The sequence below is a fragment of the Panicum virgatum genome, chromosome 1N (assembly GCF_016808335.1).
Source record: "Panicum virgatum strain AP13 chromosome 1N, P.virgatum_v5, whole genome shotgun sequence".
Lineage (NCBI taxonomy): Eukaryota > Viridiplantae > Streptophyta > Magnoliopsida > Poales > Poaceae > Panicum > Panicum virgatum.
The window spans coordinates 39,518,905-39,532,940 of NC_053145.1; the positions used below are offsets into that span (position 1 = coordinate 39,518,905).

Consider the following 14,036-nt stretch of genomic DNA (forward strand, 5'->3'; position numbering starts at 1 on the left):
AGCGCGCTCGATTTCCCGCGCGGAAGCAGATGGGGCGAACCAAATCGAGCCGAAAGGATAAGGGGGAGAGAAGAACCGAGAACGACGGCCACGACTCGCCGCCTGGAAGCTCCTCGTCCCCGACGGCGCTAGCTGCAGCTCCCGTGCCGGCTCTGCTCCTCCCCGCCTGAACCCGCCGGCTCTGCTCCTCCCCGCCTGAAGGTCCACCCGCCGGCGCTGCTCCTCCTCGCCTGGGAAGTTCCACCCGCCGGCGCTGCTCCTCCAAGCCTGGGAAGCTCCGCCGGCCGCACTGCTCCTCGAACCTCCTCCCCGCTGCTGCGCTGCACTGCTCCAGCCTCCAAGTCTGCAAGGTCCTCACCGCCGACGGCCTCATCCTGCTCCAAGGTTAGTCCCCTCCCCTGCTCCTAGGCTGACAGCAGTTACCACATAAAGGGAACCAAAAATGGCACAACAAATCCAAACATCCTACACAACATGCCATCTTGTTATATTGAACAATTGAAAAACACGAAGTCATATATATCAGGTTAATTAGATAACGTACCTTTGTGACTGCAAAACTTTGATGTAGTAGTATTACTAGCCCAATGCAAAATATCAGAGTGATCCCCAAACCGGTGTCCTTCATTAACAAGCACCAGCGATCTTCTTCCATTTTTAGTACATACAGTAAAGCATTTGTGGTATGGAACAATAAAGCCAAAAACCAGAGAGAGAATCTCCTTGCTCTACCAAAATGAGACATCTGCAATGCTGGGGCAGATGGCAATAACAGAGCATTATGTTGTTTGTACAGAAATCAATCACTTATTTGAGTTATTTCAGTGCATGCCCATTGCCTAACTGTAGGATGCTGACATCAGAGAATGAACAAGTTCATGGAGCCAGCACTGAGGCAGTGAATCTGCTGAAAAGGAACTCAGATGATGTTGGATGGGAGTATGGTGTTCTTGTTGATGCTAACAACAAGGACAAGGTCAGGTGCAACCTTTGTAATAAGGAGATGAGGGGAGGGATTTATAGGCTGAAGCAGCATTTGGCTCATGAAGGAAAGAATGTGACTAAATGTCCAGCTAGAACACAGCAGGCTTCGGAGGCTAAAGCAAAGTGCAAGAAAGCACTAGAAGATGCAAAAAGGAAGAGGGAGGAGAAGACTGTCCGTGAGCTAGAACTTAGAGCGGAAGTGGATGTGTCTAGGGTTGGAGAGTCAGAGGAAGTCACTTGTGTTGGTAGTTCACAGCCTCACAAATTAGGACCTATTGACAAATGGACACGTGCTATTGATCCTACAGCTACCAAGACTGAGTCTTTAAAGCAACAGCAGCTGAACAAAGAACTTTGGAAAGAAAGATCAAATGAGGTGTACAAGTATATTGCAAGATGGGTCTATAATCATGGTAAATTACTACTATACTAATCTGTATTTGCATTTTAAAATTCATTAGTTGTTGTTATTCCTGTACTGAACACAAATTTGGCTTTTTTTATACATTTGCAGCAATACCTTTCAATGCATGTGACAATGATGACTTCAAGCAAATGTGTGAAGCAATTGGACAGTTTGGACCTAGATTTCAGCCTCCAAGTGATGATTTACTGCGAGAGAAATTGCTGGAACAAGAATATGCAAGAACCAAGAGTTTGATGCAGGAACGTCAAGCTGAGAAGTTGAAAAATGGGTGCTCTGTTATGACCGATGCTTGGTCAGATAGGAAGAGGAGAAGTATAATGAATCTGTGCACTAATTGTGCTGAAGGAACTGAATTCATCAGCTCAAAAGAGATGTCAGATGTGTCACACACAAGTGAAGTCATCTTTGAACTAGTGGACAAAGCAATTGATGACTTGGGTCCAGAAAATGTAGTGCAAGTAGTGACCGACAATGCCTCCAACAACATGGGAGCAAAGAAGCTATTGCTTGAGAAGAGACCACAGATATTTTGGACATCTTGTGTAGCTCACACAATCAACTTGATGCTCCAAGGAATTGGCAACATGCCTCGGTTCAAGAAAGTGATTGACCAAGCAAAGGCATTTACCATATTTGTCTATGGCCACACAAGAACATTGGATTGCTTGAGATACTTCACGGAGGGGAAAGAGGTAGTGAGGGCAGGAGTGACTAGGTTTGCTTCAAACTTTCTCACTTTGAACAGCATGCTAGAGAAGAAGGACCAGCTAAGAAAAATGGTAGTTCATACTAGGTGGGACTCATTGAAGGATGTGAAATCAAAGAAAGGAAAATATGCCACAGCAACTATATTGAGTCCAACCTTTTGGAAGGAAGTGAAGCTAATATTGGCAGTTTTTGAGCCATTGTTCAAAGTCCTCCGTTTGGCTGATGGGGATGTGAAGGCATCCATGGGTTTCATTTATGGAGAACTACTAAAGGCAAAGAGAGAGATCAAAGAGGTCTTTGGCAATAATGAGACTCGATTCAAGGATGTACTAGCTGTTATTGAGAAGAAGATGAAGGGAAGACTTGATTCTCCATTGCATTTGACAGCTTATTTGCTCAATCCACACTATAGCTTTACTAACCCATCAATCTTTGATGAGCCCAAAATGAATGAAGCATTTATAGCTTGTGTTGAGCAATTTTATTATCATGACGAGGACAAGCAAGATCAAGCTGCCAACATTGAATTGAAAAAGTTTCAAAATAGAGAAGGAGCATTTAGCAAGAAGCTAGCAAGGACTTTTGAAAACTTTGATTACAATCCAGGTAGAGGTGTTAAGTAACAAATACATGGCTGTTTGCCATTTTCTAACATGGATGTTTTCTGCTTTCTAACTAATAGGGTTATTTTTCTTTTATTTCAGCCTCATGGTGGAGGTTGTATGGAAGCCACACACCAGCTTTACAGAAGATGGCTACAAGGATCTTATCTTTGACATCAAGTGCTTCTGGTTGTGAAAGAAATTGGAGCGGGTTTGAAGGGGTTAGTACAACATTTCAGCAGCATTATAATTAAATTGCACAACTGAAAATGGTTTTATTTTTAATTTATAGATACACACTAAGAAGAGGAATAGACTTACTACAGCCCGCCTCGAAAAGTTGGTCTATATTCAATTCAACAACAGGCTGCTTAGTAAGAGAGAAAAGATCAAGACAAAGAAGACCACTGATGTTCTCTTGTCTAGTGATACAACTGAAGTTCAAGGTTTTCTCCAAGAGGGTGGAGATGATTGCGCATTAGTTGTCTTTAGAGATGAGGAAGATGAGGATGAGATGGAAGGTATAGGGATACCTTGGGTTGTTATTGGAGAGGCAGTGGGAGCAGAAGAGCAGCTTGAGCGGCGTAGAAGTGGTAGAGTGAGGGAGGCAAGGGAGCTCTATGATGGAGAAGAGTTTTCGTCCGAAGAAGCAGAGTATGAGTCTGATGAGGATGAGGATGAGTGAGGGAGGCAAGGGAGCTCTTATGAACTGTTGTTGTGTGCTATGTGACTGTGTGAACCCTTGAGGGGTATGAACTATTTGCTTCTGCTTGTGTTTGTGTTGTATGAACTGCTGTAGTGCTGTGACGTCCTTTATTTATAAATTGTGTTGTGCACTTGTACTGCTGGCTGCTGCTATGTGCTTGTGTTTATGCTTTAAAATTTCTAATTATTAGCTGCTGATATAGTATGCTCATGGATTGGAGGTGGCTGAAATGATTGAGATAAGTGACAACTTGTTTCCTATTTTTTTTCATGAACTGCTGTCTATTGACTATTTAGTATTTACAAGATGTCAAAATGTGATGCAGGAGGAAGGAACATGCAAGATTAAGCCACCAAGTTATCATGTATGTCTACTGACCCTATCTTTTATTTACTATAGCCTATATATATTCAGCATTTTTTGCTATACATACATAACATATTATATATATAAGTTGTATAGCAAAACGCCTAGAAAAACGCATAGCAGCGCCTAGGCGCGATTACTCCCGACTAGTCTCTAGGCTGAGGGTCATCGCCTAGATTGCGCCTAGCGGAACAGGGCTCCCTAGCCACGGCTTCTCCTTTCATATGTGCGGCCAACCATAACACATTCAAATAAGAGTTTCTTTTTTGGGATATAGACGCAAATACTCACATACATGCAGGAACACTCACTCATATAAATACAACACTCACTCATATAAATTCACACATGCAACCCTATCACTATAGACGATTCGAGAGACTAAGCTTGCATATTCTTAAGATTGATGAAATCACTATATGAATCTCGCGAAATCATTATAAGAATCTTGCTGTCGATGGGCGCATCGCTGCCTACCACTAAAACACTGAGACTAAGACGGAAAGCATGATGGCCCAAACCAGGAATGTAATCTGCAGCACAGCATATATCTGATGGGACGCAAGGGCACTGCTGACAAGAAGCTCCATATGGCGCAACAAAAAGACTGGCCAATGGCCACCGTATATCTATGTGTATCCCCACTACGCCATTAGGCAAAGCAGGGATGAGAGAGCTTTCATTGACTGGTTGAGGCTGCTCCACTTGTTAAAGCTCTACTGATAAGAATGGGTAAATTCCCCCTATACCATAGAAATACTCATATGGATAAGCCAATTTCCGTCCCCCCGTCTGGCAACACGCACTAGGTAGGATATGATTGAGTTGGGACCAGATAGGGTAGTCCAACAAAAACAACATATTAAATTTTTTGAGCTTCTCACGGTTTTCCTTGTTTGCTGCAGAATCTTAATCCTGCTTCCCATGAATGAAATTTTTTTGAGCTTCTCCTGATACCCTACTGAAAGAATCTTAATCCTGCACTCCTTCTTTAGCACGGGGTATGCTTTCAGCTGCTTAGTTGTTTGCATATATGCAGGGTTAATAAGCTAAAAGCAACATATGAATCATGCCCAAGAACTTGGCACAAGAAATAGCATAGACTGATATAAGTAAACCAGTTTGCTAGCCACAATGCAACCATGAACTACTACAACTGAGCAGCAGTGCCTACTGTTATAATGTGGATTTTGCTACCAAAATGACCATATCAATTGAAAGCCCTATGGCCAGAAGCCCAGAACTAGAGTTCAATACATGTGAAGTGAGAATACATCATGGTGCTATGGCAATTCAATGAACCAGCACATAAATTTCAAATTATTGTTTAAGAGTGCAACGAGCCAATAAAAGTTGTAAGCAAACAAGATTGCACATGAGGCCAACCAAAGACGGGCCTCATCAGAATACTGAAAGAGGAACCAAGCAGGATTCCATCCTATAAGGACAGTAAACTGCCACCACCTTTGCACTCTAGGGCATCATCATGCTTTGATGGTCACGCTGCACAGGCAAGATCCTGAGGGCTTCAGCTTTGACGTGCACCACTCAGACCCCGTCGGCGCAGCGGGATCATACATCAGCGTCTGATATCCAGGCTCTTCCTCCAGCGGGAAGAGCAGCAGCTTGTCGTCATGTATGCCCAATGAAAAACGAGTGCTTGAGCTACCTGTAAGCGGCACCGGGATCTTCTGCCATGAGTTATCAGCTGGGTTAAAGATTGCCAAAGACCTCTGGTTCTTCCATTCGATGCAGAAGAGCTTCTCACCAAGAACAGCATGAGCCGTGACCATCACACAGCCGTTCTTAAACTCACCCCAGGCATGGTTTATAGGATTGTACATGTCGACGAAACGGGAGTTGCCAATTGTGAAGCTTGAACGGCCACCCATGACATAAAGCTTCCCTTCGAAGCTGCACCCGAAGCAGCCCCACCTTGGCCTGCGCAGGCTCTCAATCATTGTCCATCTGTTCTGCTCTGGGTTATAAACTTCCACACTAGACAAACTGTCACCATTTGGACCAAATCCACCAGCAACATATATCACCCCATTGACCTCTGCGCAGGCGAAGTCACATCGAGCCACATTCATCTTAGCAAGCAATGTCCACCTGAGGAATTAGAGCTCTAAATGAATAAGCTTAATAACTTGTAATGCTATGACCAAAATTATTAATATGCATTTGAATAATATCAATGCTGATGGGTTTCTTTTGAGTGCATAGATTCTTTCAATTGCTGGTTTAGCCTTTGAACTTTGTAATAATAGTAAGATCATTCGATTCAATAGAATCTATAATAGTATAATAAACTTTTTTAATACATAGGAGGATCCAACCATACCTGTTAAGGCAGGAATCATACTGGTAAACCTCATCTGAAACATATTCCTTCCCATGGTCAGCAGCATAGCCAGCAATAACAAAGAGCTTCCCACCAATAACAACCACACCAAACCCAGCTTTGGTTAGTCCAGGCATACGTGGAAGAGGGCTTTGTGTTTGCCCTGAACACTCCAAAATCTCCCAGTGGGACCCCTTTGTGCCAGCTTCTGGAGTTAAGACATACACCCACTCCTCAAGTTTCCCAACCTCCTTCCTTACAGATATCAATTCCTTGCTCTCAAGAAATGACATCCACCGCTTGGAAACTGCACCCATAACAGGAAAATGACTACGAGGAACAAGGGCAAGACAAATCTTTGCCAAATCTTCAGGCAAGCCTGGTATTAAATCAGAGTACGAATCATGTTCCTCTTCAGGCATAAGCCCTGAATAAAGTTTGGGTCTTGTAGGAGGCTTGAGCAGCATCCTAGCATGGAGGCACGTCTGTTGTTGAGCAAACTGTTCTTGTGACCCAACAAATGCAAGCATTATGACTTTATGAGATGCACTAGGAAGCACCTCAATGTTCGCCTCCTCTTGCAAACCAATTGGAATAAAAACCCTTGGCTTACTTAAAAGACCTTGCATACTATAAATGACAATGGCTGAAAGGGAAGGATTCGTGGAATCCGTCGCCTATGGGAATGGTCAGAGACAAGGGTTTGAATGATGCCGAAATGATGTTCTTCAACTTTGATGTCTCTGTTTTCGTTACCCTTGCTGCCTCAAATGCCATCCGATATTGAGAGACTGTGGAATGTTTTTTCCTGATAGAATCAACAGTCCTCTCCTTACTGACAAGGTAGAAACAGTTTCCTCCCTCACACATGGCCCCAATACCTAAAGGAACATATGAACACAAACTGTTAGCAGGAGGCAAAACTTTAGTTGCCAGGCACCTTCAGAGAGAGCAGGAGACACATACCTATGTCCATATAAATCCGTATCACAATTAGCCAGCAGTAGCATCCATTTTCTAAGTCTAATCAGCTGCAATCATTAAAGAAACTTAGACCAAGGAAAAAAAACAGATCGACTTAGGCTGATGAACTTGATTTCATAGGAGCACAAACATTCCAAGTAATTGCAGGTTACTGTCTAGGCAGAGCCTTCGAAACTAACAGAGTAAACCATTCATGACAACAGTTGTACTATTGATGCAATTATAAAGTTTGACAAGAGAAAAGGGACATCCGACTACTCCATATCTTCAGTGGTGTTACAAAAAGAAAGGAATATATATCTAATCGTAGGGGATACCAGTAAATCCTGATTCTACCCACCAGCAGAAAAGATGGACTTGCTAACGATAACTCATTCGATTTTTTCTAGAAAAATGATTGGGGACTCGAGGCAAAGAATTCCTCAATCTCTCCTACGCAGGAAAAATTATGCTGAAGGCAAAAACGCGTTGTCTGTGCTAAAATTGTGGCAACAGAAGATGCAAACACATATCAGAAACAGTTATAACCAGAACTAATAACATCCACCAGACAAGCTTAAGCATTCAGCAACAGGGAGGCAGGCGTGTAAGGTGGTTCAGCTGAATCCCAAGATTCTTGGAAATTAAACTAGCATCAGTACTCCACCACGCAGCAAGCAAATCCGTAACATCCTGGAATGGGGATTTTGATTCGACTGCCCTGCAGCGAAGAAACAACTCCCGAGGACATAAACGAGCAATCATCCGCGCAGACAAGCCAGAGCTTTTCCTTACCGGCGTGAGGAGGAACCGACCCAAGGCCGCCCGGATGGACCAGCGGCGTCCCGGGGATGAGGACGCCCACGGGAGGGGAGAGGCGCGGCGGCGGCGAAATGGAGGGATCTGGATCGAGGGGAGGGCGATGGAGGAGAGCCGACAGAAACTTTGGGGGTTCGATGGGCACGGTTGGTGAGGGAACGGAACGGAACGGAATGGTGGATGAACACGGTTGGGTTGGCACGGGTCGGTCGAGCTGGATAGCGAATTTATAGGAGAGCTGCCGCTAGGGGGGAGAAAGGGAAGGACCACACTGTGTTCCCTTTTTCCCATTCGTTCCCGTTTTCCCTCTCAGAGTCAACGATTCCACTCTTTTTCCCATCCTTCTTTCACGCATTTTTCCGACTTAGTTTAGATCTTATCGACATCCCTCATCCCAGCTCTTCGCTTAAACTTTAATTAACTGTATGAAATGGTCGGGCATTTCAGTATGCTAACTATTCTCAACTTTGACAAAGCACAACACAATTGTACCTTTTTTTTCCTCGCAAAAAGAAAAGGCACAAGTTGTGTGCGTGGAGGGATAAGTGCTTGCAATTATCCGAGTCACCAGCTTCATCTCGCTGGTAGAGCAACGGTGGTAATAGCTCTGTTAAAAATACTTAATCCTGTGGTTTATTATAGTATTATTAACTTATAGGTGATAACTGGTGCTTGGGATTCATTCAATGGATGGATATGGCTGATAGCATTTCCACTCGGCCCTGATGTCACTTTTATCCACTTGGTAGACTTGAGTATTTCCTTTTTTAATGTTATTTTACACAGTTTCTAGTTACTCCTGTCGTTAATAGCCCTAGACGTTCGGATAATTCGGGTCACATAATTCAGGTAATGGAAAATTCAGGTATCTAAAAATGCCACTCAAAATTGACCCAACATAAAGGAACACCAGAAATACCTGGTTCAGGTTTTCCCGAAATACCCGATCAACTGTCAAATCTTTGTCTCCTATTAGGCAACAAGTAAAAAGAGGATTAAATACAAAAGTAAGATCAACATATCACTATTATTGCACAATTCAAACAAACAAGCAATCAACAAATAAAACAAATCAATTTCTTATTGGGTTGTTGGGTCAAGTGAGTGGATTAGGATTTATTGGGTTTTCAATAAAGTTCGGGTAATCAGGAGCGGGCCCAGCATATATCAAGGGTATTCAAGTGAATACTCATTATTTTTTTGAATACCCATTATTTTTGTCAAAACACATGGTGTATATAGTATATAGTATATTTATGTGTGTTAAAATAACAAGGTGTTTATATGTTCAGTCCAAAACAAAAAGAGTAGTCTGTAAACAACTATTGGGGCTCACACACATAAACATGTCAAAAACTAGAGTTTAGGTTGTCAATTTTTATACCTTTTAAAATTTTGAATACCCATTTCTGAGAACCTGGGCCCGCCCCTGCGGGTAACTCAGGTACCGGGAGTCAAAACCCGAATTACCCGAATTAAATTCGGATTTCTTGACTTCCTACCCGAGATAGTGATCGAATATTTTGGGGTTCAAGTTCGGAAAATTATGCCCACCTCTAGTCGTTAACTAAAAATGTTCCACCATAGCAGGATCTTATGGATCGATCCAATTTACTACAATAGTCTGCTTGTAAAAAAAATGAAGATCATGGATATGTTTTTTTTCTGACTATATGAAGAATAGACGTAGAAATGTAATATACACATGTTTGTGTTCAAATAAAGCTAAGTTCACGATGTTACTGTTACAACATGTTTTTTTAAACATACTGCGAAAATTAAGAATAAGCAGTATTGACTATGCAAAAAATGGAGTTTTATGAGAACTATATGTTTCTGTTAAGAGGGAGAGAAATACGCATACGTGCCTACGTCGATAAAGAACCGCCGCTTAACATGCACGGCTGATTGTCCTTGAAAATACGCCTCAGAAAGCACCCTGTAGTTTCATCAGGACTAAATCAAACCCCTGGTATTAGTACTACAATAATTTACTCTCAGAAATATCGCACGTGTCTTATGCACAGTTTGTACTAGCACGCACAGTGATCCTAGCTAGTCCTTGCGCTAAGCTGACGCTGATCAAGGATGTCACGTGCAACTAGCTGCTGGTTGTATTGACAAAAAAAAAACAAAGAAAAAAAAAGTAGCTGCTGGTTGCGTGTGACGACGGACCGGTGTGATCTCCAGCATCCGTTGAAGAGATACGTACGCCCATCTTTGTTTCAAAAGAGATACGCCTACCAAATCATCAAGTTGCAGTGCCTGATTGGTTTGGGTTGGGTTGTTGCGATCGAGGAGCCAGCGGAAGCGACCGAGCAAAGCAGCAGCCTGACGCCATACCTGAGGGAGGCCACAACCGAGGAGAGCCGGCCGGCCACTAGGAGAGAGACATCCTCTTCGCCGGCCGTTGCGATCAAACATAATTATTCTGGGCTTTTAATTTGTGGCTTGCAACGAATGCAGCGAGGCTGCAGGTCAGAGATTTCTCTTGAGATTCAGTACCCGGTTACTTTAGTGTTCGTCTGTTTCTGTCCGGAGGTGGATTCTATATATTCTGGGTGATGTCTCGATCATACATCCCGCAAAAAGGGGGAAAAGAACGAAAAAAAAGGAGAAGAATAAGGCGAGCTCCCGGCTAGGAATTTCTTCTTTTTTTTAATTTAACATAACATTGGTGTATTCTCCCTCCGTCCCAAAATAAGTGTAGTTTTAGAATTCAAAATTTATCCCAAAATAAGTGTAGTTCTCGCTTTCCAATACAACTATATCTCCTCCTCTACCCCTCCTCGTTTCATGTGCACTCTCCACTTTTTTACTTCTCTTTAATTCCCATGCCTAGCTTCTAAAACTATACTTATTTTGGGACTGAGAGAGTACATGGAGCGCCCGCCACTTTAATTCTTTTCTTCAGAAATAAAATCATGTTTTGATTAACCACAGCATTGTTTGCACACGTACAACAAGCAAATGTCTACTTAGGGCCTGTTTAGTAGAGCTTCATCTAATTCTGATTCTCTTAGAGAAGTGATTCTGTGGTTGAAAGCGATTCTTTTTTATTCTCGAGCATAAACTCTTAAAGTTAATTAGGATGGAGAATCACTTTGCAGAATTAGAAGAAGCTATTTTTTCCAACTCCTAGCCTCTTAATTTATTTCACATAATCACTTCACAGAATGAGCAGAGAATCACTTCTCTCTGAACAATTGTTTGACAGAGTTCCGGCTTGATTTAGTAAAGAATCAGCTTTGGAAAAATGGGAGCTCCGCCAAACACACCCTTATACATTAGTATTGTGCTTTAATTTGTTGGTGCCAGTAAGTATATACTAGCATTGCAAAAGAAATTGGCTGCTGCTAAAATTTGACTAGACAGCACAACTGCTGGTAGCATTATTTTTAATCCATGGAAGTTGGACATACGCTTCAACAAAAAACCTTTAGCTTTTGATCGGTTTTTGGCGTGCATGGAGGAAACCCAAAGCCAGGAGTAGCTGCGAGGAAGGAGGAGCCAGGGGGAGGCTTTGTGCGGTGGAGTAGTGTACTAGCCTCGTGTTGGGTGGCAGGGTGGGTGTTGAATTTTTGAGAGCGACACACAGTATGGAGCATGGAGGATAGATTTGATGACTTCACACGGTCACCACTTCTTTTTTTTTTTAAGAAACACAGTCACCACTTGGGGGAGTGATATATCATATATGTACATGGGAGATAAGAACTGCTTCAAAGAAGATAAGCTAAATAATAAAGACAGTCAATATATGCATGGTGTACGTTGCGTGCAAGGAGTTTCTTGAAATATATATGAAGAAAACTCCACATGAACTCCGGAAGTGTGGGAATGGTTGGATCAAATAAATTGCATCTATGAGCAGAGAGGCCGGCCGAGTTAAACTTGGCAGGAAGCATGGACAAAAGAGACAAAAAAAAAAGGACGCATTGGGCTGAAATAATTGATTTTCTTTTATCATGATGACAAAACGCACGTTTAACAAAGTTAGATGAAAATGAACGTACATGTGCCATATACTATTCCCAAATGATGTAAATTAATGAAGGATAAATAATGCAGAGGAAACATTTGTACCGTGAAATGAGCGTGGTGCTACTGTCCTCTGCTTTGACCAAATCACATTTACTGCAGGATTAGTATTATCTGTGTATTGCAAAAGTTCTTTGGTAGTTTACTTTGCAACTCCATCTTAACCGGTCCAGATGAAGCACCGCTGCGGTGGCCACTCTAGATGATGTTAATTTCGAACGAAATGACTATTTAATTCCTCACATTTTGTTGTTGAAAATAATTAAGAATCTGTGTCCCTGCTGAAGTGTGTTCCCCTGACACGCGATGCGTGCACCATGTTTGGCAAGGTTTTTACCGTGTCTCATGTCTACACGATCCCAAATTACCGATGATGAGAAACAGTCTAATACCCTGAGCAGCTGTGATCCTTTTTATTACCTGATGATTTTGTTTCCAATAACTTGGTGCAAGACTTGTTCGGCTTCGTGTTCTATAAATCGTGGCAACTCGCAAATGATGTAGTGTATTAACTTTTCCTTTTTCAAGGTGGTACATGAACATGCCTACAATAATTAGGACGTCCTAACAGACCAGCTATACATCGCCAGATGAGAGGAAAGGAAGAAAAAAAGATCATTTCACACATTTTTCCGGTCATTATTCTCCATTTCGAAGCCTAACACCAGCCACTCTCGCGTGGATATTCTTATGGGTGCAAATTGGTGATCCTTACGTGCACCTCTAACTCTCTTTAATTCAAAATTTTGTACCAATTTTTCAAAATAAGATCTGATTGTGAAAAACTAATACAAAATATAGAACTAAAGAGGGTTGGAGGTGCATCTAAGAATATCTAATTGACACCCCTGGATATCCTCCTTTCTTTGATCCACGTGAAATAGCAATGCTATTTATTACTGGTGTGGACAAAAACTTCTTCATATTTTTATCAGTTGGATATGATTTGCATGTTAAAATATATTATATGCACTACTGGAATTCTCGTGTTTCCCTAGGATTATTTATTGTTTCCTAGGAAAATAGTGTTTCCCTACGGTTTCTTCAACAAACCTAAGGAACTATCAATTTCCCTAGGAATCTAACTCATTTTCTAGGGAAACATCGGTTCTTTCCCTAGGAATTTACCCATATTCTAGGAAAATGACGTCCAACGCGCTAGTCCAGTTCAAATTAAAGCTTCACCCCAATCTCTCTCTCTCGTATCCTCTCGTCACTTCACTCCTCTCTCCTCATCTCTCATCTCATCCCCTCTCTGTCGCGACAAATCAAGCAGGAGGAGTGTGGCGGCTTGCGGAGCTCACGGCCGGCGAGCAGGAGGAGCGTGGCGCCGGCACGCAGGTGTAGCATGGCGGCTGGCGGAGCTAGGGGGCGCAGCGGCCGGAGCTTGGAACCGGTGAGCAAGGGGAGCGCGGCGGAGCTGGGGCACGCGGCAGGCGAAGCCGAGGAGGGCGGCGTCGAGGCTGCGGCGGCGCACGGTAGTCGAAGCAAGGGTGCTCGGCGACCGGGCTGCAGCGGGCGGAGCAGCAGCACGCGGCGGCCGGTGAGCAGGCGCCGGCGCGTAGGAGAGGCGCCGGTGCGTAGGTGCAGCGTGGCGGCCGGAGCACGGCAGGCAGAAAGCGGTGGCGCGCGGATGGTGGTGCAGCAGGGCGCGAAGGCCGGGCCGCGGCAGGGCGGAGCAGCATCGTGCGGCGGCCGGGTGCGGCGGCGCGCGGCGGTCGGAAAAAGGTGGCAGCGTCGGCGGGCCCGTGGAGCTGCCATTTTTTTTAAACTTTTGCATTGCAGTTTCCCTAGGGTTCAAAGATTCCTAGGGAAACATTCCCTACGGTTTTCATCGGAATCGTTGGGCACTTACTCTTTCCCGTCGGAAATATCCCTAGAAACCTTTCCTTACCAATTTTCCTAGGGAAGTCTTTTCCCTAGGGTTTTTCAACCATTTCCTTAGGGTTTTGGCCCTAGGGAAACAGGTCGATTCCAATAGTGATGCTGGCTATCATTTTAGAAAGTTTGGTTAGTTGTATCTAGTCAATAAATAAGAGTGTGGTGGTCATTTCACCCTATCGCTAATTTGTTTGA

General features: G+C 43.3%; 2 protein-coding genes across 3 annotated transcripts; one reads left to right on the forward strand and one right to left on the reverse strand.

The window, feature by feature from the left end:
• Window positions 1-200: 200 nt before the first annotated feature.
• On the forward strand, window positions 201-3,406 carry LOC120653517. Its single transcript, XM_039931245.1, has 5 exons — window positions 201-384; window positions 826-1,397; window positions 1,499-2,725; window positions 2,824-2,942; window positions 3,014-3,406. The coding sequence occupies exons 2-5, from the start codon at window positions 851-853 to the stop codon at window positions 3,404-3,406; spliced, it is 2,286 nt and encodes a 761-aa protein (XP_039787179.1). The 5' UTR covers window positions 201-384; window positions 826-850.
• A 1,575-nt stretch (window positions 3,407-4,981) lies between these two features.
• LOC120655801 (F-box/kelch-repeat protein At1g67480-like) lies at window positions 4,982-8,119 on the reverse strand. 2 transcript variants are annotated; one of them, XM_039933766.1, is made up of 4 exons: window positions 7,896-8,119; window positions 7,104-7,168; window positions 6,138-7,018; window positions 4,982-5,905 (listed from the first exon to the last, which is right to left on the reverse strand). In XM_039933766.1, exons 3-4 carry the CDS (start codon window positions 6,764-6,766, stop codon window positions 5,278-5,280), a joined length of 1,257 nt encoding a protein of 418 aa, XP_039789700.1. In that variant the 5' UTR covers window positions 6,767-7,018; window positions 7,104-7,168; window positions 7,896-8,119; the 3' UTR covers window positions 4,982-5,277. The 2 variants fall into 2 exon arrangements, with proteins under 2 accessions (XP_039789700.1, XP_039789701.1); XM_039933767.1 differs by having other exon boundaries at window positions 7,104-8,119.
• Window positions 8,120-14,036: the final 5,917 nt, after the last annotated feature.

Bases quoted from the DNA above. Each gene is read 5' to 3' on its own strand.
- LOC120653517 (XM_039931245.1), top strand. From the start codon at position 851: ATGCTGACATCAGAGAATGAACAAGTTCATGGAGCCAGCACTGAGGCA. The intron at 1,398-1,498 runs GTAAATTACTAC...ATACATTTGCAG, and splicing joins AAGATGGGTCTATAATCATG to CAATACCTTTCAATGCATGT. The intron at 2,943-3,013 runs GTTAGTACAACA...TTTAATTTATAG, and splicing joins ATTGGAGCGGGTTTGAAGGG to ATACACACTAAGAAGAGGAA.
- LOC120655801 (XM_039933766.1), bottom strand. From the start codon at position 6,766: ATGCAAGGTCTTTTAAGTAAGCCAAGGGTTTTTATTCCAATTGGTTTG. The intron at 5,906-6,137 runs GTATGGTTGGAT...CTAATTCCTCAG, and splicing joins TATGATTCCTGCCTTAACAG to GTGGACATTGCTTGCTAAGA.